This window comes from Cebidichthys violaceus, unplaced genomic scaffold (genome assembly GCF_023349555.1).
Source record: "Cebidichthys violaceus isolate CVI_PGR_0920_01 unplaced genomic scaffold, fCebVio1.0.p SCAF_1, whole genome shotgun sequence".
In the NCBI taxonomy this organism is placed as follows: domain Eukaryota; kingdom Metazoa; phylum Chordata; class Actinopteri; order Perciformes; family Stichaeidae; genus Cebidichthys; species Cebidichthys violaceus.
This window is the reverse complement of record NW_027176262.1, coordinates 20,665,037-20,688,830: the sequence shown is the minus strand read 5'-3', so window position 1 is coordinate 20,688,830 and position 23,794 is coordinate 20,665,037. Positions and strand designations below refer to the sequence as shown.

At 41.4% G+C, this 23,794-nt stretch overlaps 1 protein-coding gene across 2 annotated transcripts in view; it reads left to right on the top strand.

The window, feature by feature from the left end:
* gbe1b (glucan (1,4-alpha-), branching enzyme 1b) overlaps positions 1 to 23,794 on the top strand; it is a 78,046-nt gene that overhangs the window by 8,035 nt on the left and 46,217 nt on the right. For both annotated transcript variants that reach the window (XM_068714443.1, XM_068714451.1), the window contains exons 2-9: positions 2,218 to 2,387; positions 4,533 to 4,648; positions 6,846 to 6,971; positions 8,053 to 8,188; positions 11,513 to 11,603; positions 13,235 to 13,444; positions 22,102 to 22,217; positions 23,425 to 23,552. In XM_068714443.1, the coding sequence (XP_068570544.1) occupies positions 2,218 to 2,387; positions 4,533 to 4,648; positions 6,846 to 6,971; positions 8,053 to 8,188; positions 11,513 to 11,603; positions 13,235 to 13,444; positions 22,102 to 22,217; positions 23,425 to 23,552 (1,093 nt within the window). The remainder of the gene's footprint in view (positions 1 to 2,217; positions 2,388 to 4,532; positions 4,649 to 6,845; positions 6,972 to 8,052; positions 8,189 to 11,512; positions 11,604 to 13,234; positions 13,445 to 22,101; positions 22,218 to 23,424; positions 23,553 to 23,794) is intronic.

The following is a 23,794-nucleotide window of genomic DNA, read 5'->3' as shown; positions in this document are numbered from 1 at the left end:
AGCAGCTGCTGAGAAATGGCGCTGTTACTTCAGCCCATCATCACCAGCCCCAGGGCATTCACAGGCCAGTCTGAGCTTGGCTTCAGGGCTATAGGGGAGAGAGTGCACTTAACTCAGCTGGCTGAAAGAGGCTTTCTGTGCTGGGGGGGTGGGGGGGGGGATCTGATATGGACACCAGCTGGCTGCCGGAACTTAAGTGAGATAAATTGCAAAGTAGTTAGTCTATCCTTCCCAGTTGAAGGTAACAGACAGAGGTTTATCTCTCCCGATATGCCTACAGTAACACATTGTTGAGGGAGTGAGGCAGGTTTGCGTCTCGAGGTTTAGACCTGAAAGAGATTCAGCGTTGGCATGGAAACGTTTAGATGCAGCGCCGTCCACTGCTACACTGCATGTGCTGCAGTATTTATACGTGCAACTATGAAACGTTTTTAAACGCATGCGTTCGGTATACACAAATATTCACACTGTTAAGATTGTCTCCCAAATCTGTGCTATGGTTGGTGTTCACTATTTTCATCCTCACAGACACACAATCCCATTTAGTAGTTAGTAGAATGACTAAGGAACAGTAGCATTAGAATGTATGGAACGGTATCATTAAAGGGGAAATCTGTGTTGGTATTGTAGCTTGAGTTGTCAGTTTAGAATTCCTGTTTCCATACATCGCTATTCAAAGAAATAATTTTGATTGACCATTACTAGTTCCTATACTTAAAGGAAAAGTCCACGGTAAAAAAAATCTGGGCAACCTGTTAAATTTAAGACCCGTTAATTACACAGAATGAGTGAAAATAATGAATTACTCAGTGAGATAGATTTTTGGAATTATTTGGAATGTAAGTGTGACCAATAATTTAGAAAATTGCTTTCACCACTCACTGTGTGGTCAGAATAGTTGTTAATGGGTGATAAATTATATCACTGATTTTGTGTGTGTGTGTGTGTGTGTGTGTGTGTGTGTGTGTGTGTGTGTGTGTGTGTGTGTGTGTGTGTGTGTGTGTGTGTGTGTGTGTGTGTGTGTGTGTCGACATCAACTCGCGCTGTGAGTAATACCAGAAGACAAAAACCGTATAATGTATTTTTGGAATTTCCACTTCCTGTGGAACACAGAAGCCGTTGTTTGGAAATGCAGACGGGGTGTATGACGTTTTAATATGTAAACTATTACACTACATGAATATTTCACATTAATAATTCATCTTAAAAAGAACAGTTAAGGGGAGACATCACTAATAGTTATCACCATGAAACTTCCCCAGTTGATGACTTACTTTAAGGCAATCCTTTTTTTGTATGGAAATGTTTTTTGTAAATATGCAAATTAGGTATTCTCCCATCAAAAATCCAAACATTGGATTAAGCCAGGTTTAATATTCTTGTTTCTTATTGTTGAAATATTCGAGTCAAAGGTTTTTACTGAGGGAACTTTGGATTTATCTTTTTATCATTCCATAAGTCAGAAAATACTGTCAACAGTTATGGGGGGAAAAAAAAATCTATTTTGCCATGTTTAAGGAAGCTATGAATGAAGGATGAACACAACCCTCAGCAAAAACCTTCAGAGTGTAGATAGGAATGAAACGGGTAAGTCTGGTGAATGTAAGTGCTACTGAAGTGGAGATTTCTGGCTGAGAGAGTGAGAAAAACCTAATTTTGAAAAAAAATGGCTTTTAAAGAAACATTGTGTGCCTTTTTAGGTGGGATCTGTTGGCAGAAGACATGTTATGGAAGCAAAATAGCACAAAATCTCCAAATTGATCAGTGCATGAAAAACAGTGTTTTTGCCTTTTTTTGAGTCGCTATTACCTGAATCGAATCCTTTTGACTCACTTTATGTACTCCGACATTCGGCGGTCACACGGAGACAAAGCTATATCAACTCTTGCTCAGTTGTCTCAGTTGCTACTGTTATTTCACTCTCCACCCACACGCAACAGCCAGACCTGAATGCAGTTGATGTCCTTCGGGGGGGTTTGAGTGAAATCTTTTCAACATCACCGACGATAGATGACTTTTGTGTTTGTGCCCAACAGATTGTGTTTTCACTGGCGGGCTTTCCATTGGACTCATACCCTTTTGTGTGTGTGTGTGTGTGTGTGTGTGTGTGTGTGTGTGTGTGTGTGTGTGTGTGTGTGTGTGTGTGTGTGTGTGTGTGTGTGTGTGTGTGTGTGTGTGTGTGTGTGTGTGTGTGTGTGTGTTCCCTGTGGTTTGAAGGTATGAGCTGCTACAGAAGCAGCTTCTCCAGCTGGAAGAGGCAGAAGGAGGCTTTGACCAGTTTACACGCAGCTACAAGACCTTCGGTGTGCAGCGACAGCCTGACAGCAGCCTGTTTTTTATGGAGTGGGCTCCTGCTGCAGAGGCCCTCTTCCTCACCGGTGACTTCAGTAAGTAGCCTGAGGAGAACTCCTGTGTGCTCCTGAACAGCATGACAGCGCTGTGATGTCCAGGTCGTTTCCCTAAAGCTCGCACTTGAATTTTAGCGGCGCTCATTCATTATCCACTCATGCATGGTAGGTGTCACAATTCTTACAAGATTGACCCAGTATGGATGCGAACACCCTGGAATTAAAGCTGAAACATGGCGCGTTAACCTGCATAGTTATCATTTTTGCTATCGGTTCATTTGTACAAGCTAACACATTTTTATGCGTTATGTTTTTTTTTTTTTAATTAGTTTTTTCATTTATGTTTTAAAGAAGCATGCGGCAGGCCGATATAGATGAAAGTCTATCAAGTTTTGGATTAATGAAAAGAAATTACACTTTAATATAAAGTTGCATTCACTGGCTGGGGCCAGAAAAGGACAAAGAGATCTCCGGGCTGGAAGGTTGCGTATATTCGCGGTGCATTAAATAAGAAATGTGACGTTTCTGCACTCTTGAACACAAAGGGGCCGAAAAAATTAAGACAAAGCTGAAAGAACTGCAGCACGACGACAGCATCCCTTTTGATCAACCAACCTGGGAGTAGGAAATGTGGAAAGTATTGATTACACAGGATCAACTTTTGTACTGAAGAGGGTTCTTTTGAATGTGGGAGTGTTTGTTAATATTTCAGTAGCTGGTTATTTCATCATCGCCTGCAAAGTTGTTGAGAGAGTGCAACCTCTGTGTGTGCGCTGAAATCTCTTATTCCCTCCGGTGCCAACTTTGAAAGTGATTTCAGGTTAATAGTCTTTTGAGTGTTATTTTCTGTTAATGTCGGCTGTGAAAATGCAGCAAGATTATTTATTTTTGTCATCATTAACAAGATTAAATGAGACTTGCTCTCATCTTTCAAGCTGATATACAAGGTTTACAAGCCCTCAGTGTCATCTTCTTTCCTTTTTTTATCAAATGCATTAATGCATCTTTTTCACACGCCAGTAGAAATATTTCGCGGACAAACAAAATAATGGAATAATAGAAAAAAATACAAAACAAGAAGGATGGTGGAAGACCTGTGCACATAACTCAGACCATTTGCCACGCCAGGCCACAGCACAAGCACTTGCCTCTGTGCCACAGCTATTCTGACCCACACCCTGCAGGTAATGATAAAGGAAAGCAAACACTAATAGTAATACCCTCAGATGGATGCTGTGTGCAAAACCGGGGATTTGTCAATTTGTTTATTGTCCCTACACATTTTTTGTGCTAGTAGGTTCTGTTGCTGACATTCCCTCTTTCCATATCTCCCCCCCCCCCCCCCCCCCACCCCCTTTTCTTTTTTAATTATCTTCCCAGGACCTTGGGCAGCAGCTCAATTCCAACATTCAATTCTGTGAGAGATTACATTTTGACACGGCTCAGTCATATTATTTGATTTCAATTTCATAGTCAATGTGGAAACAGCCCAGCAGCCCCAGTCATGAATATGATGCAGGTTGGATGCATAATGCACTTTTTTTTTTTTTTTTTTTTTTTTAGAGCAGTTTAAGCAAAGGGAGATAAATAAATTGTGAAAAAAAATATGACTTGGCCTGCCCTGCCAGTGAAAAGTGCTGGTGTTGTGCCCGGTCACTTCTGGAGCATCTCCTGTGATTCATTTCCCATCCTGCAGTTGTTTCTGCTCATGAATAGCAAACCGATGTGGATTACTGAATAAAAACGACACCCTAAATTGACGTGCCAAGGTGGCTGCTTTGTGTCATGATATATTCCTGTCAGTCAATGACAATTGGTAATGTGGTATCAGCAGGTTATGAATGTAACACCTCTTTGTCGTTCCCTCAGAGATAATTCAATGAGCAGTGAAGTGGTATTTTATCAGTTTTTCTTCTTCTTTTTTTTTTCGACGACTGAGCCTGCTGCTTTTTCTCACAGCAGTGCGGAGTATGAAAACAACGAGACAGAATTATGCATAATGAGAGAGCGAGGGGGAGATATTGTGATCGCTTCATACCGAGAGAGATTCATGCACTGACTTGGGCATCTGTGATCATATGGCTTTCTTTGATCATTACACAGCTAATCAGAATGATGTCTGGCTCTGTTGTTGTAAACCAATTCATTTGACGTGATTTGAATCCTTGCCGTGTTCCCCTATAGATGGCTGGAACAAATTCAGCCACCCCTACACCAAGAAAGAGTTTGGCAAGTGGGAACTGATTCTACCGCCCAAGCATGACGGGACACCAGCTGTGGACCATAACACCAAACTCAAGGTAGAGAACAGAACATCTTCATGCCTATTTTCACGCCCTCAGTAGGTGTCATCTTGCTCCGGTACAGGGACATGTCACTGTAATGTGCGAGGGAGATTCCCTGTCATGTGTGGTGTCTCATTGATCAAGTGAAAACCTGGCATGTCGCCGTCAACAACATGTCATACTCTCAGCACGCGGGGGGGGGGGGGGGGGGGGTGGGGGGATTACTGTATGTACACAATCTGCACAGTGGAGGGTAGATACACCTGTGAGGAGCCCAGCTGACGGCTTTTATTTCAGCTCCCGTCTGCGCCAGGTATCCCTCAGGACACGGTGCCGTGTTTGTCTATGCAAAAAAAAAAAAAAAAACTCGACATGATTTTTTTTTTTTTTTTAGCTCTAGTAAATAATTCATCAGGGTTAAATGCAAACGACGCCGCGCCCATTCTGCATTGTCTCCCGAGCAAATGGCGTGGATGAGAAATAATCCTGAAATGAGATGCCAGGCGTGGAACGGACGGCACCGTGGCGCCACTCTCCTTGGGACCGGGTCATCGCTGGCACACTCCTGCGCCCCGGACAGGCTGCCCAGCTCCCATTGTCAGCGGAGGTCAGTCTAAGGACGATAAGAAGCAGATGGAAAAGCTGGCACCTGGCCTTTCCTTGTGCACCCCCGCTGCCTATGAATGGCTGTCTTGCTGCGAGCTCCACTTCAGAATTAGTTCCACAGCACTCCCTCGTGGAAGCACGAGCCTAGCTCCAATCGCTCTCATGTAGAGCGGCTTGCCCTCCTCTCCCCTTTGTTCAGGGCCCAATTTGTCTCCATAAACAAGCAGTGTCCTTTTGTGGGTACAGTACTTACAATGAGCTCTTTATGTTGAGAGTATGCAAGACTTTAGAGAAGTGAGCGGAGGTGTTATCAAAGTGATCAAACGCCCACTTTAAAAAAAATAAAAAATAAAAAATAAAAAAAAGTAATCCACACCTAACTTCTCACATATTGCCTGGCTCTTAGTTGTTTTTCCTGTTCGTTCACCCCCTCACCCAGCAGTCAGATTTTTCTTTAATATTCCTAATGCTGGCCAATTTGTCTGAAGGACCACCGCTCGCTCAGGCTATACGCCAGTCCATTTATCCAACTATCTTTTCCTAATCCTATAAACTGTGAAGCATGTCATAAGGGGAGCCAGGCAGCTAACCCCTAGGTGGCCTGGCCATAATGAAAAAACCCCAGAGGGGGGTCTGGCCAACGGCTCGCTGGCAGGTGGCATTGGAACAGTCATTACTTCACAACAGTAGCCAGAATTAGTTGGGTTCTAATGCCGGTTTCTGCGGGGGACAAAACAGGGCGAACACATACTGCGGGTAACACTACAGGATCGATTTCTTGTTGGGTTTTTCCAACTCTCACGCTGGCTTTCTCCTTTGCTTTTTGACTGATGGAGGCAAAGTAACTTTTTTCAGTTAGATTTCCAAACTATACTTATTTGACCCCCTTCCAGTCCTGAATTGCAAACATAATAGATGAGAGGCGAAGGATAATGATTTAGATTTCCTATTTTTCTAAATTGCTCCCTGGCTCAAATCCCCTCTCAAGATGAGCCAGTCAGTGGCTGTGTTAATACCAAGAAAGGAAAATAAAAAAACACACAGGATAATTACTATTGAATCCAGATTCACCACAACAACTTCTCTGTTCAATACTGTAGCTTACGTATTGTGTCTCTGGGAGCAAAGTATAATAGGTTTAAAGCTGTGATTTTTTTTTTTGTATTTTGTTGTGGAGAGCAGGGAGCTGCTTCCTAGAAGAGGGGTGGTTTTCATGTTGAAAAATGTTTGGTTTATTGGTTGAACATTCGCACCATCCTTTATGTGTAATGGATGGGAAGTAACGACACAGTTTTATGATGTAAGCATTTCATGGCTGGAAGATGTAAATAAATGCTGATGTTTAAAGTCGTATACATCCAGAGACGGGAACACACAAGTCACAGAAGACCCTGAAGCCTCCACTGATCTGTGGCCATGTCTCCTTAAACTTTAAGAGTTTTTATTTCAGGCTAATTCTTTTCTTTTCCTTGCCATGATGTTTTCACTTTTTTTCCCATTCTGCTTTAGTTTGAATACCATGCGTGTGACCTCTCGATGTCATTGTTTAATTGCCCTTGCTATAACATAACACTCATTTGTCTTTTTTTTTTTTTTTTTTTCCTAGGTGGTGGTTCACACCAAGGAGGGTGACCGGCTGTACCGAATCTCTCCCTGGGCAAAATATGTGAACCGGGATGAGAAGTCTATTGTCTACGACTGGGTTCACTGGGATCCCCCTCAGCCCTATATTGTAAGTCATTATTTCAACTTTTAATTTGAAAAATAAATCTGTGTTTCCTTTCTGTTTTTATTCTTATATTTGTATTGATTTATTCTTTATATTTAAAGAAAGGTAAAAAGACAAATCTGGATGAAAATAGGATTTGGTAGACACTAGTGCAATCATTCATAGAGACTGGTTTATTTTTCCAAATGTTTTGTTGCTGGAAGCGTTTTCTGAGCTGCCAATATTGAAAGAGGACATTGTTTAATGTAAACAGCAATGATCCGTGTCTCTTTCCAACAGCAACATTCAACAAATGGTTGGATTTGGATGACAGGGAAGGTAACATTGGTGCAAAAGAAACTGTTTAAACTGAGCAGATCCTTTTTTTTTTTTTTATTTTTGTTGTTGGTGTGAAAGCATTGAGGCATAATTCTGAAAGCCTCATCACAACGTTCATGGTTTAATGGCTAAATTAGATTAAAAAGAAAATGCTTTATCAAGCTAAACTTCTCTGTAATGTCACTAAAAGGACTGTATGTTGGGTTTGCTTGCAGCGTGAAACATACAGTTACATTTGAAATCAGTCTTGCGTCTCATATCCACAGCTGTTGTTAACGTGGGTGCTTGATGCTAAGAGGGTCTGAATGTGTCTCAATACTTGACGCTCTCAGCGCAAGTGTATACAAGCAAAACAATAAGAGGCTATTAAAGACCACCTTGCTTTGTTATCGCTTGTTATTTAGCACCATTTTAATTAGAGGAGCCCTCAGACTGGCAGTATAGTCGCTTTATTCACAAGTGGCTCAATCATGCACTTCAAATAGTGGGTTCGTAAAGGCCTGGTGGGTAGCCATCAGGAAATGTGTTCGACGTATGAAACGAGTCCTGTTCCCATTGTGTAACACAGATGGTGTGAATCATAGATCTTTTCATGTGCAGCACCATTATCTGCCTATGTGGTAAGATATTGATGCAGAGACCCGGAAAACCCACACTGTGTCTTTTGACCTCGTGGCTCATAATTACTCACAAAATCTACTGTATTTTATTTTAGTTTTAAAGCAAATTTTCATGATTTCTTGTCGTATTTTGGTTTCCTCTGCAGCAAATCCACCCTCGGCCAAAGAAGCCCACGAGCCTGAGAATATACGAGGCCCACGTGGGCATCGCTTCGCCGGAGGGAAAGGTCGCCTCGTACACCAACTTCACGACCAACGTGCTGCCTCGTATAAAAGACCTGGGTAAGAAAACAAGGCTACATCAGATTATTCTCTTCCCTTTTGGCATCCCTCTTATTTTGTTGGCTACTCAAGTCTGCAAAAAAAAAAAAAAAAAAAGCGCACAGCAATCATCCTGCTGTGATCCTCTTCATCCGAGTGTCAGTGAGAGCTTTTGTTGACTCAACTTGAGAACATTTTATATCTTCTCTCGCCAAGAACAGAGAGGAAGTGAAGCATTGAGGTGATCAAATCCAAGCCAGCAATGTGGTTGGGAAAAAACACTAGTTGAGGGGTTCGTCGAGAGCCATTTCTTATAACTGCCGGTGTCTTGTGCCATCACTGTCAACACTGGTCCATAACTGTTCCTCCAGCAGCAGTGTTTTCAGTGGCAGACCTGTCACTCTCCCTTTTGCTCAAAGCCGCATCAGCAAGTCAACATCCTGTTTACTGGCATGCCCTGGAGGGATCACTGACCGTTGGGCAGTGTTTTGTAAAGAGGGCTCCACAACACTAGTCACACACACCACACGGCAGATATGGCTCCGAAACCGATTACTTATTCCGGTCTCTTTTCTTTCTTGACCTTGACTCCCACAGCCAATAAAAAAAAAAAAAAATCTATTTGCACGTTGTATCATTCAGTTAAAGAAATACCATAAAGACGACATCTAACGTATATATTACCATAAGCCGTCACAATTAGTTTGCGGTCAATACATTCAACGGTATTCTTTATACAGCGCTGTATTTCAGTTCTCAGTTCAGTGCTGACTGGTTTGTTTGTTCAGATTAATTCAGGATAACCCTCAGAGGTTTTGGTCGTCTGGACTCGACCGTGGGCTTATTGATTGTTTGAAACTCTGGTTAAATGTCAGTGGCTGTTGCAGCTATCTCAGTTTAACTAAATTTGACTATTTATTTATTGAATATTGTCGTATGAGTCAACTTGACAATGTGTGTAAGTCAATACATTTAGTTTAGCACAGCCTTACTTGTGCTTAATGTAGCATCCCCGGCTGAATAACGGTCAGGAGTGTTGACCTGATGGTCCATAAGTTTTTATTGAACACACCGTAAGAACTATGAAGAAAAATAAGTAAAGACCAACGTTATTGAACACGGTTTAGCATCTTCCCCATCCTTCCTCTAACATGCTACATTTAACCACACGGTGGTGCCCTCGAGCGGAAACAACAGTTTGTTAGCTTGAGCTGACACAAAAACAGAAAAACCGTAGCAACCGAAAACAACATTTTCCAAAGAATGAGCTTGAACAGCTACTAACCGTGTGCCCATATCGGCCAGGTGCTAAACTAACAAAACCGTAACCTTCTTCCTTGTTTTTAATCACTTTTTCCCGTGTCTTTAGCGACTTTTCGTTTCGTACCGCTTCTTACTACCTGCTTTCGGTGTTGTACCTTCAAAATAAAAGCGTAACTTAATACACAGACTGCAGTGACAAAACATCCAAAATAAAAGACATAAAAAAGGAACAATCTATTAAAATACTCTACACTCTCAGAGGTCTTTTACACTTAATATATAAACAGAACAGTCTGTTTTTTTTCCATAGGCTACTTGAATTTCCTGTGAATATTCATTAGGTGACTGACTATTTCCCTTCATCTCTAAGACGATATTTATCACATCTTTGTGTAATTAGTATAGCAAACAGAGGACATGTGGTAAAAGACTTGAAATTATGTTGACATTTTGGCAGGATTTACATTTTTTTTTTTTCAGGAGAAAGGCTTAAAGGTGCTGAAACAGTGGGTTTCAGACGGCGAGTCAATACAAGAATGTTCAAACACACCATATGAGAAAAGTAATTTGTTCTTTGAACATTAAAGTATGTAAATTTGTTCTAGTATAAACCCAAAATACAAGTATTAAACTGAAAATGAGTATGATATGTCCTCTTTAAAATGTTTTTTAAAATATGTTAACATTTTCACGCACACAATTTTCAACAAATGCTAATAAATACATCTTTCCCTTCATGACTACATTTTAGGACTTGAGGATGATGTCCATATTGTTGCTTACAGCTATGATGAAGATTAGTTCTACTCTAAAGAAATGTCAATAATTGTGCTTTGACTTGTGAGCAACTTGCGCGTTCTCATTACAAATGTGACTTATTAACTGCAATGTGTGATGCATTTAACAACTTAACTTAAGTAAACTAGATTCAAAAGTGATTTTAACCTCAAGGAACAGATCTGTGTCGGTTTGCAATTCTGCTCATATGAGCTGTGGCATCATTTTGCATTAAAATACAGCCTTCTGCACTGCCATTAAGGCACAGATATGACTGGCACAGAAAACCAGGAGCAATCTGATAAATGCTGTTTCCTTGGTTGTGTCATCCTGTTTAGTGGGAAAGGGAACTGTCAGAGTAAATGCTGTCAAAGAATCTTCCTGCAGCAGCTGAGGGAATCTGCACAATAGGATTCTTCAGGAGGCTAAACTCCACCGTCTCTAGTGACGGTTGCCTTTGCCTGCCATTTTCTTGACTGAGGTTGTGTGTGTATATATAAATATAAAAAAAGAGAAGCTACCTCTCACCCCAGTGCTTTGTCACACCCCTTCAGAAGCAAACATTTTTTTTTTTTTTGGTCTCTCTCTCTCTCTCTCTCTCTCTCTCTCTCTCTCTCTCTCTCTCTCTCTCTCTCTCTCTCTCTCTCTCTCTCTCTCTCTCTCTCTCTCTCTCTCTCTCTCTCTCTCTCTAGCCTGAAAACTGAAAAGCAATATAAATAAATAAATGTGCTCCACACAACAGTGCAAAACCGCAGGGCTTCCCTCTGGAGTGCTCAGTGGCAGTTTAAAAGCCTGTTGTTCTCTTATTCATAGAAGCAGTTTCCGTAGGTCGTTTGGAAATGTTGTACATGACCTCATGACTCTGATAGCTGGTGTTTCCCTGTAGCCACAGCTTGTCTTCGGGATACCAGAGCTTGTGTCAAAAAGGAAATGCCTGGAGCTCAGCTCGCATATACAGTATGACTGACACGGTTCAAAAGGTATTGAGTCCTAATGTTTCCAGAGACTTTGTCAGGTAATGTTTTCAGTATCCAGAAATGTTGTCTTGTTTTATTCTGCGTATCCAACCAAACCCTCACATCATTAGAATATTTACATTTTGAATTGATGTTTGGGGATAATGTACTAAGCAGCTGGTGGTGTTTTCAGAGGAATCCTAAGAAAAGAGAAGATGGGGTACGAGTGAGGGTACATGGTCTCATGCTGCATACCTGAAGTGTTTACATAAATTAGACAGTCAGTTCAATAATCTGGTAGGAAAGCCAAAATATCTTTTTGAACTGGCTCTCCTCCCTCTGTGTGCAGGTTACAACTGTATTCAGCTGATGGCAATCATGGAGCACGCCTACTATGCAAGCTTTGGATATCAAGTTACAAGTTTCTTTGCTGCTTCCAGGTAAATGCTTGTCAATTTCACAGTATGATACAACATGTGTTTTGTACACGTTTATATAGAAGGCTCTATTGTTTAATTAAAAAGTGTTAGCATTTAAATTTGTAATCGCTACGGTTTTTGGTTGTAGAATAGTCAACATGTTCTCATCATTCGTCATTCAATGTATTTGCACTCTGTAATTACCTGTCAGTATTGCGGTTGTGGTTCGTTGCTAGTGGCGGAGTCCGCCAGTCCTGCGCTGAAATCAAGCGACTCGGGAGAAACGATGCATGCACATATTAAAAGTGATGTGTAGGGCAAAAGCCAGTGTGAATTTCACGTTATGTGGAAGGCAACATGCCATCATGAGTTCAGCATTGCCTTGCCAGAAGATAGCGTTTGTGGTCTTCTTTAGTCTTTATTGAAAAAAAAATGTGATGCGATAAATCCTTTCAGCTCAACCAGGACCAAAATCTTCTGTAATCCCTTCTAAGATTAAAACTTGAAGGCTTATTAATTAGTGTGTCATTTACACTTCTTAACCTGTCACTCGCAGTTTAATGCAAATAGTTTTAGAGAAATTGGTGTTTATTGGGAGGGTTAAATGAGTAACTTCACAACATCATGAGAACAAAACTGAGCAAGCAACTTCCCACTTCATAGAAATAGTCACCTTGAATCAGGGTTAGGAAGTCTGACACCAACAATAATCTCTCTGTAAATACATTTGCTGTTAATCCAGAGAGTGGAGGGAGTCTTAGATAAAGGTGGACTAGTCGGAGTATTTATCCTCTCCCGGAGATCCCTCCGCCCTTGCTTAGAGTAGAGCATAAACCCAAAGTGTAATTTATATAGTGCAATTTCACCCCTGATTGATCTCTCAGTGTCATTTAAAACCTGAGCGGTTGAATACCAGGAAGCAGGGTAATACTGTCGCTATGTGTCCTGTTTTGAAAAGGAAGCAGATACATTGATAGCTGGAAGGGCAGCCGGGACGTTATTGGACAAAATGATGAGTGTACACAAAGATATGCATGTGTTTGTATATGGCGGTGTGTGTGTATACATACAAACAAATGTCTTCTTTATGACCCTTTTTAAATGGTATTAAAGGACTGTAGAAGTGTTGGAATATTATACAAAAGCTATCAAATAACAAAATCCTACGGCGTGGTTGGACTGTATGATCTTTAGATAAACGATCCGAGAAGGAGATTGTGAAATAATGTACTGCTCAATAGTCTTGTTGTTATTTAAATCACAGACACATTTTAATGAAAATGGTAATTCAGTGTGTGCCCTTGCGCCTTCTCTTAAACTGTAGACCTGTTGTCACTGTGATGATAATTTAAGGAAAAATAAACTCAAAGTCAAGGACGTTTTTTGTTCATGGTCATCACCTTACAAGTCACAAACCAGGTTTTTTTTTTTTTTTTTTTTTTTTTGGAGAGAGATAAGTTATGGTCTAGTTTGGCCATTAGAAATAGACTGAGAGGTTTGTTGATGTGAGGACAGTGGGTATATTACTCCTCTAAGGGATATTATGACATTTTGATTTGGGGTTATCATTGGGATTGGGGGTTTGGTTAAATTTAGGCCATGAAATATAAAAAGGTTTCAGGACTAATACAAATATGTACGTGTGTTTTTAGTCGGTACGGTACCCCGGAAGAGCTGAAGCAGATGATAGATGTGGCCCATTCAATGGGCATCGTGGTGCTGCTGGATGTCGTCCACAGCCATGCCTCGCAGAACACCGAGGACGGCCTGAACTGCTTTGATGGCTCCGACTCGTGTTTCTTCCACTCTCCGCCCAGGGGGGAGCACAAACTGTGGGGCAGCCGCCTCTTCAACTACTCCAGGTACTAACTGTCTGGTTCCACTTTTCTGTGGTTGTATCAGTCCATCACTATGTAATGTACTGTATGTATGGATATGGCTTACAGTTATTGACAAGGAGTATTTTCAAAGAACAATATATGTTAATCAAGATTGAAGGAGAAATGTCTTCATGCTACCACCTACGTTACTCCGAGGTTCAAGCTTATTTTATTGTCATTGTACAACACGGTAGTGCAAAGTAATGTAGTTGTAGTTCCTTGATGCTACATAAGAAAAACAAAAAAAATAACACCTTTTTTTTTTTTTTTTTTTTTATGGTGTCTCGCAGCCTGAGGAAAGATGCTGCTCTCTAGTCTAGTGGTATGGCAGCCAATGCTTCTGTAACACTTGCCAGACGGCAGCAGGGTGAGCAGGCTGTGGCTGGGGCGGGTATAAACAACGCAAACTGTTTCTTTTCAGCATCAAGTTTTAGCATTAAGTTTATTGGCATCAAAATATGTTGTGCAATGGTAAACAACATATTTGTGGATGTGCATTGATGCATATGGTCAAAACATGGCGGTCAAGTCATTAAGGTTTACCTTTTTGAAAACTGATAAATGAGCTCTAGGGTTTTAGGGGTTCTGAATACGAAAGAAAAATGTACAAGCAACATATGAAGAGGTTGATAAATGGGAGCTGACATACCGCTATTTGTATTTTCCCAGACTATCTGATACAGCATGATGTGCTGAAGGTCAAAAGCAAGACATGATCTCAAAATGACAGATTGCATCTCTCACCAAAAATGGCCATGCAGTCAGGTTCACTGTTCATCTGATATTCCTTAGGCGTAGAGTGGCCTATTAATGGTGAATGCAAGTTTTCCTCAAATGCTCTTGATTTTACCCTTTACACATTTGGCCAGACAGGTGTTGAATTTTAATCGCTGTGAATAACGATTGGATGTTGCAGCGTTGGCAGGTTTTTAGTAATGTTCACATTTTCCGCTAATTACAAAAGTGTGAGGAAAAACATGAAAGGCCTGAAGTCGGCCGCCTCTGCTGGTGCTTAGTGTACGCCGAAACTATTGATTGGTGTTGTTGTATAGGCTCTGTTAATTAAGTGTCTCTCTCTTCTTGCCTCTGTACCCAGAAAATGATCCTAGAGCACATTAAAGAGGAACCGGCACTGTTGAGTCTATCAACTAATTTTTTTTTTTTTGATCTGGCTTTTAATAAGTGTGTGTGTGTCGGTGTGCAGCAGTTTCCAATACATTATACCATGTTTAGTGTCAGGCATGGGGGCTATAATAAGGGAACAAGGTTCTTCTTTCATTACTTATTGAACTCTCCTCATATCCGCAGCACTCATTAGACACAGTGCAGACATATGCCACGACTGGGAGGCATATGAGGAGTCATTTGTAAGAGCCCTAAGGAGCGCCGCAATGTCATAGCCAGTTCATTTGTCTTCTCTGCCTCTCACAGGTTGTTTGGACGTGTCGGTTTGTGTCAAGCTTTTCTGCTGCTCCCTTAGGAAGGAAATGAACCTCAGAGGCAAGCCGCGACCCTGGTGTGAAACACAGGCTGTTTTTAATCAAGCAGCTCTGCTATCGGCCATCACAGTCCGACCATGATGTTCTTATTAGGTTGACAGAAGCTGACTGATTCTGGCTATTGGAGCAGAGATATATTTTCCTTTTGTTGTTGCTTCTTCTGCTCTGCTTGTACTTCTGCATCTTTATCAAAGAGCACCTTTTTTTTCCCTTTTTTTTTTCTAGTTTGTACGCGTTTCTCTTCAACTTTCCCTCATAAAAAATTCAGCTCAGTCTGAAGTGAATGTTGTTTAGATAGATGCCTGCCATCCAGTTGTTAACTTGAGTTGCCTCTGAGTCAAATGCATCTGCATTTGAGGACACATACTGCAGACGCTTGCCCTTGCTGCTGATCCTAGAGCTGGTGTTCTTGGCATCTCAGTATTGAAAGTAGCTTCTGCTTCCACTTTCTAAATAGCTTGTTTGCAATCATTGACTATTATGACGTGCAATTTTCAGATGGAGGGCAGGAAGTGAAGAACCTATATACTGTGCAAATTGGAAATGAAGCAAAGTGAATATATAAAAGGGTTGGTTGAACCAGCAGTTGTCGCAAGAAAATGGAAACAAATATTGGATGTGATCCCTACAAAATGAAAAGATCACATTTTTTCCCCTACGACTTGACCATTTTTACCCGGTGTGGAGCCGATCAACATTACAAATGACCTCGTCCTCCAGACCTCCTACTACATGGTTTGCAAGATGAAGGTGTAGCTAGCTAGTTAGCTGCCGGGATAGCTAGCTAAAACTGCATAACATCACACAAACACCACAGGGTGATATTATCACAGATGTGTCTGGCTATGTTTCTGGCAATATCGCCACCATGACTTGCTCTCATCAGCTCTTGGTGTGATAAGCAGGAACGAACCAGGGGAAATCTGCATTATTTGTTACCGGCTGTTTCCTTCATAAACCTTTTTTAAAAAAAAAAAAAAAAAAAAAAATGTCAAAGTCACCTTGAGACGGCGACCGAGCCCATGGTTCGGCGTGTAGGAGGCTGGCAGCCAGAGAAGCCAAGCCTTTCTGCAGATCAGGGCCCTAAGATGTAAGAGTTCTAAGAAGCTTGATGTGGGCTTGTTCTGTAATCCCCCCACCTCTCTCAGGATCATTTGCATCCATTTTTCATCAATCTTTGTGTGAATTCTTAAGATATGAAAAATAGGCCCAGGGCCAGGCTTTTGAAAACTCATTTTTTTAACTCTTCTGCGTGTTCTCATGCTGAGAGACCGGCCCTGTGTTTGAGGACCGAGGAGCAATAATTCTCCCCTTGACAAGATTATTCTATGCGTGTCTTTTTTTTTATTGCGTTCAAATAATTGTTAATGATGTGTGCATGGAGCAATATAAATAGTGAATATTACTGTGCCTGTGTGCCGCTGATGATTCTAAATGAATGAAGACCAAAAATAGCTTGTAGACATTCGCTAAATGAGATTAGCACTGCTTAGATTGTAAGTACATTCTACAGTATGAGACCTCAAATAAGGCAGTATCACATCATATAGGTTCTGTGATGTATAATGTAGTGCTTAATCCATTGATCAAAATATGCTTTTTTTTCAATCCATGTACTCTCACTCCCATAAAAATCAGCTTATGCCATATAGGTTTCATTACAAACTACTGTCATGTATAGTATTTTAGTCTTTGTTTTACAGTACATTTAAACCTACCATTTTTTTTTTTTTATTATTATGGAACATCTTTTTTTCCCTATGGCATTTGACACAGTGAGATGTGTTTCAGCTGTTGAGCCTACTGTGTGCCGGCTGTGTTTTTTTTTTTTTTTAAATTGTGAAATTCTAAAATAACAGTATTGTACACAAGGGAAGACATGTAGGGAAGCAAAGAATCATCCTGCTGATAAATGACAGGCTTTTATTTTAAAGAAACAGAGCAGAAACCATCACAAAGGAAACAAAACAAAAAAAACAACCTCCCTTTGGAGCATATATATGTTTTTATATACTTGGGTCAACTTTGCACTATAGTTGGGGCCTGGCAACTGCCTGATCAATGAATAAACTCACACTTGAAATGTCAACCAAATTTAGTCATTTCAGTATTTAGGACCCATGAGTTATTTCCCCTGCCCCATCAAGTCACACAGCAAGGGGAAAAGCTGTTTTTCCCCTCTGGTGAGCTCCAGCTAATGAGCTCAGCTTAGCTGTAGGTGTGCATGGTGGCTGGTTGGAGCTGCCTGTAGTGCTTCCAGTAGGTGCTGGATGGAGCCAGTGGGTAGGAACTTAGCAGCTCTGCACCGTCGAACCCCTCAGCCCCTTAAAAACGATCTGACAAATTGCAGAAAAGTACCATGGCGCAAATATGTGCAAAGAACTCTCTGTTCGCAGCCAGTCATTTTTGTGTTTCATTCAAATGGAATGAATAATCTACGTCTTAAACACACATTTTATAGAGTGTAGACTGCAGAGAAAATGCATATTTTGGCCGTCGGCGTCTTGGTTTTTTAATGTCTCTATGTTCTTCAGGGTTTTTTTGCAACCAGAAGAGACAAGAGAGGTTAAAGCTAAGAATGCCTTCAACCGAACGCTGAATAAGACATTTTTAGGCAACCAAAACGGTAACATTCTGTTTTTCGTGAACTGAAAACACACTGCAAAAGGGTTAAAGTTGTTAGATGAATATATATACGGACAACACCCAGACTGCACAACGCTGTGACCGTATAACCTGCTTCATTGTCAATTTTATTCTAAATGGGACCATCATTTCCAAAAGAGCATCATGCTGTATTAAAGAAACTAGTTATTGGAACCATAAACTCAATGTTCACAATGTTTACTGAGGTAATGGATCAAGTGAGAAGTAGGGTCATTGCCTCATAGAATTCTACGCAATCAGTCTTCTTTATGCAACCAGAGGAGTCGCCCCCTGCTGGCTGTTAGAAAAAAAATGCAAGTTTAAGGTATTTTCGCATTGACCTAATTTTCAGAATGGGTTGGTTGCTGCCTGGGTTCATCAAACAAGGCGGAGCGGTGCGTTGCTCACCTAGGGGCCGTTGTCGCGCTCTGTGTGGAAATGGTGCCTGCTGTGGCTCGTCCCCTCCCTACTCTACTTTAACAACCCCAGGGACCGTTATTCCCCTCAGCTAAGCCTGTAAGGCTCCACTCTCCCTCAAGACTCACTGCCAGGTTCTGGCCCACCTCTTTTTTTTGGAATTAACCAATGCCAAGTGTGCCACGACTAAAACATGGTCCACTGGAGAAAACTCCAATGGGCCAGAGTTTGTCTGCCACACAAGTACAAGGTGATACTAATTATAGGGTGCTAAACATACAAACAGTCTCACAGCAGAGTATCTCTCCCAGGATGCCAAGCAAAAGCAGCTAGCTGCCAGGCAACCTAAGGAATGCCAGACAAATGGCAGATATCTGACACAAAGCACAGCAATACAGGGACAATCTGTCAGGCAGCTCGATGAGAGTTTAGCCAGCGAGGCAGCCAGCATCACCAGACTGCCTGAAAGGCTGTTCAACAATGCGGTGCGAAATATCAAACCGTATTTCTTACACATGTCCAGTAAAAGGCGCACATTTGCATTTTAAAACCCACACATAGCGGATCGGCTGATTGAACCGTGTTTTACTGGACAGTGGCTTATTTGATGAAACTAAACTAAAATGTCTACCTTTTAGTCACAAATGTAATAGAAAGTACATTATACAACATCAACAAGTCATATGCGTCAAGAATCTGCAGTGCATATGTGTATTTAATGTGCCTTCAAGCTGGATGAATAATTCCATGATTGAATAAATAAATAAATCAAGCCTCGACCTAGAAATGTGAATTTATTGCAGGTGTGTCTCTCCTGTCAATTTCTCTGTCCTGGACGCATTAATGGCTTCGGGGATTGGAGAAAAGTTTGAAATGCGTTAAATGAGACACCTTATTTGTCCTTTTTGGTCCAACAAATGCACACCATCAATCAGGCTGTCGAGCATCGTTGTTTGAGCATCACACTTCGTGTGGAATGACCTGTCAGCTTCCTAAATTTATTTGGTCTTATCTGCGGCTTACCTGTGATGTTGTGAAAACAGGGACTTAAATCTTTCTCTCTCCCATCACGACAAGTTGCCTTGACCCCTTATGCAAAGTTGACTTCTAGAGGCACGGCATGATTCCGTATCTGCTCTGCTGCCAACACAACCCAAATACCATAATATGGGTCAGAGTCCTGTTCAGCTGGAGGAGGAAATAAGCTCTGATAAGGAAGCAACTATGCATGAAGCTGATGTAGAAAAGTCTATTATTTGAATTGACTTTGTAACGGTGTGTTCGTGCAGGTAAAACAACAGTACGTATGATAGATGACCTTATCGTACTCTACAAGCAGCAATATCAGAGCTTTACTCTGTTGGTGCTCCCTAACCAGGTTCCGCTGTCATTGCTGAGCTTTAGCATGAGGACGGTGTAATATGCAATTTGCTTTTGTATTAACACCACAGGCCGAGTGATAACTTCATTGAACTGCATAGATAAGCGGTGTATTTCATCGGGTATAGAGATCTAACTTTCCCACTGTAATTGGACTTGATGATGAATGGCATTGTGGGTCCTAATGTGGCAGTATGGTTTCATCTTGGGGCCTCTGGCTCTCACTGGCTATTATCTCCCTCCCGTGAGGATACATTGTGTCTGAGCCTTTGTTGGCTCTGCGCAGTGGAGTGGAGGACCTAATCTATTTATCACAGGGTCTGCGTGACCACCCAGCCAGGCTGCTATATCGGATCATACCAGGCTCCCTTGTGCTCTTCCTCAAGGGAAGGAAGAAGCGCCGATGTAACATGCAGCTTCACACCTGTCAAACAATGCTGAGGTTGATCATCCCTGAGGAATGGAGCACAGAAGGCAACGCATTTAAATGTATTTTTGAGTCATGGCCTACCTGGCCAAAAATATCTGGGATTTTGTCTTTCATCAAAGAGGATGTAATCCTCAGAATTGTACCGTTTGAAGATTCAGGGGACTTTAAGCAGAGGTATTGTTGAGAACAATACATGTCTAGTGTTTGGATGGACTTTTGTTGTTTGAGATATTATCGAAGGGTTGTTGAAGCATGAATCTGGGACTCCTCACTGCTTCAACAATTTTTTGACATGATGAAATTGTATCATTGAAGCAGGAAATGTTGAACTGCCCCTCAGTGTCTAACAAAAAACCCCAAATGAAATTCAACGCCTAACTTTTTTTAATTCAGGGACTGAATGAGGTTTGTAAACTGCTGTAAATATAGAGAGTAAATTCCCAGTTACGTTCCAGAAGTAAGAAAACCTCATTCAATATCATATTTACATTTTTAATTATGGAATTCACTTCAGCCATACCATATAACTTTACTGAAGAGAATGTTTTGCGGTCCACTCCATTTGAGATGGTAAATCTTCTAAATGTTTGTGTTGTTTGTGTATTTAATGAACACAAGTCCAAGACCATTGCAAGTAAGACTTCACCACCTTGACATGCTTTGTTGTATTGTTTTGTATGCTATTGTTTTATTAAATCCTAACGAATAAATTGTTGACAAATGATTTAACTTTGTCGTAATCATGAAATATCCAGTTTATAATAGCAAGTGCTGTAGGACAGGGGTTCTGAATCAGGGGACCTTGAGGGAATTCCAGTGGGTTCCCAAAAAATGGGGGGGAAAAGTGTATTTAATCCACTACAGAGGTGAGACCAATGCGAGTAAGAGGCGCACAGTAAGAGCGACTATTCTGATCATTGGTTACACTTCCTCCTCAAAATGTAGGCTAGTTGACAACTATAGAATTCTGGTCTTAATCATATCCAACAACAAACATATTTTCTGATGGATGTCACTGAAGTGAAATCTTATCAAATGGGGGTCCTATCTGGTAGGTAGACACAGGACATTGACTCTTTAGGGTATGGCTGGGAGGGGGCAGGGCCTGCAGCACTGCCAGCCAATAACCACATAGACGTTCCAATCTATAGATACCAGCTTCTTGCAAAAATGTGATATATCAGGTTTCTATGGCTTACATTCAGGTACACTGTACACACATCCATACAGTCATTGTTGGAGCTGAGTGTACAGAGAGCATCTGAGTTGATAATGTCAGCCAAAGTGGAGACAGCAGTTCACATTTAATCAGTGTCATGAATGTGTCATTCGTCTCACATCCACTTCTCCTTTCTGCTGCTTTGGAGCATGGTGGGTACAGTGATTCATTACGCACACCGCATAGAGAAAACTAAATCCTGAGTTTTAACGCTTCCATGGCAACACGCCACTGAGCGGGAAGAGGTGAGGTGCGTAGTGTACTTTGCCTTAAGTGGCTGCTCAGATCCAGATGACTCTCCCATCGCTCAGTCGGGAACGGGAGCTAGGGCCATTTATGGAATCCACCTTCTCCAGCCTCCATCAACACAGTCCAGCCAACAGGCACGGAGGACATTTTCATGCTTTGTAGTACACCGTGGGCAACATGCCTTCATATTCAGATGTTTTGTTGGTTTTTCTTTTTTCTTTTTTGAGTAGTTTCTCTCTTGCTTGTAGGACAGAGGAGGACACGCGTTGAATAGGGAAGCCAAAGCAAGTAGAAGCGTATGGTTCATTTCAATTCCCCTGCATGGTGTTTGTTTACCCAAGTGTAGCATGAAATCCTATCGGTTCAAATACCGGGGGATGGGCCTGGCTATGCTAAACGCTTGCTCAGTGATCGTGCAAGTGGTCCGATGGAAATCGGAAAACTTTGATGTGAACCGAAAGCCACTGATTTCTCATCCTGACACCCGGTTGCGTGAAAGGCAGCGTCTCCTCTACAGTGTAGTTAATGAAAACACCATCTCCTGTCACTGACACTCCATCTCCAACATAATGGAGCTTTGGGTATCAATATGTGAATGTCCTGTAGCGGTGAAAATTAATCTCTGGTGCCTAAAGTGTATGATGAGATGTGTGAATAATTCACAGCTTCTTGTTTATCTGACCTTGAGTGTGTGTGTGTGTGTGTGTGTGTGTGTGTGTGTGTGTGTGTGTGTGTGTGTGTGTGTGTGGGGGTGTGGGTGTGTGTGTGTGTGCGTGTGCCCGTTTGTGTGTTTTGCTAGCTGGGAGGTGCTGCGGTTCCTGCTGTCAAACCTGCGCTGGTGGATGGAGGAGTACTGCTTTGACGGCTTCAGATTTGATGGTATTACCTCAATGCTGTACCATCACCATGGCATCGGTAAGGCTGGTTTGTGTGCATCTCATATTTTGTGTGTGTGTGTGTGTGTGTGTGTGTGTGTGAAGCATGTCATCCTCCACTCCCTTTGAAACCCACAGTACAGTATGAAGCACAGACTTGTGTGGTTACATTTCTTATCTCAACAGCTTGTTTCAATTAAAAAAAAATAAGGATTTTCATTCCCGATACAGAAACTAATACCTGGGATAATGATCCCACACCAGTGGTTAACCAATAGGTGTAAGCCTCACCGTGTGGAAGTGACTGAGATCATTGTTTTATGTGTAAGGCAACATCAGGCTTGACTTAAACATTGCTTTTTGTACAAATATAACAAATGAATGCATATAGTATGTAAATGTATTGAATGGTTGTGGTCTATACATGAAAATGTTAAAAAGGCTTGGGATGAAAAATAATAAAACCCCCAAATGATGTTTTATGATTAAGTGGAGATGAGTGAAACACTAAAAAGTTAAGTACTCGCAGACAACAGCCGCTGTAACTGGAGCCTGATTAAAACCTGTTCCTCTACAGTATTTCAAATGAGGTCAACCTTCTGACTGAAGTGTGTAATTTGACATGCTACAATGTTGTCTGATTGGTATATTTTTAGCAATTATTCAGTAAAGAGTGCCAATTAAATCAAGCAACGATTTCACGCTTTGATAAACTGTTAACGCCTTGAGACACGTGGTAATGTTCCAGCGAGAGGTGGGATAGAAGAAAACTGCTTGTTTTTGTTTAGTGAGCGGGAAAATGCACTCGACACATTTTTGCCATTTTGCCTTCTGAATGCACACAATGCATCTTTGTGTCCTTCACTACTTACACAAACCTTACGCAGAGCGCACAGGAAAGAATCCACATGATCTCTTGCAATTACTGTCGCACGGTCTGTGATATGTGTAATATGTTATTATGAATCTCTTTGAATGTACTACACGTAACGGTAGGCACTACTTTACAGTCTCTAAAGTGGCATCTTACTGTGTAGCTCATGTACTTGTTATCAGATAATGAGTCAAAGTGTCTGTAGTAAAATGAGCTTTGCATTTCACTTTTATCTTCACGTCGAATACTATTCAGAATGAAAGCTATGTAGTAAAACTTGAACACACTGAGGAACGGAGGATTTTAAGATTTTTTTTTTTTTTTTTAGTGGAAAACATGACAAATGTTGACGGTGTGGGTGTTTACTCCTCAGGCTGTGGCTTCTCAGGGGACTACAGTGAGTACTTTGGCCTACAGGTGGATGAGGACTCTTTGGTCTACCTAATGCTTGCCAATCACATTCTCCATACCCTTTATCCTGACTGCATCACTGTCGCAGAGGTAAAAAACACACTCCACAACACGCCTTTCCGCTTCCACTTACTTTGCAATGACACTGCCCACAGCTATTATTAATTAAAAGCACTTAATAGCCAGTCATAGCTTACTTGCGTATTCATTGGTGTAATTAAGAGGTAATGCAAAAGGAAATGGGGTGTCACTCTTTTTTTTGGCCTGTGGTATAGGATTTTTTTTCAGCCCTTAATATGTAAGTTGTGGAGTGGTATTGATGTGATCTTGGC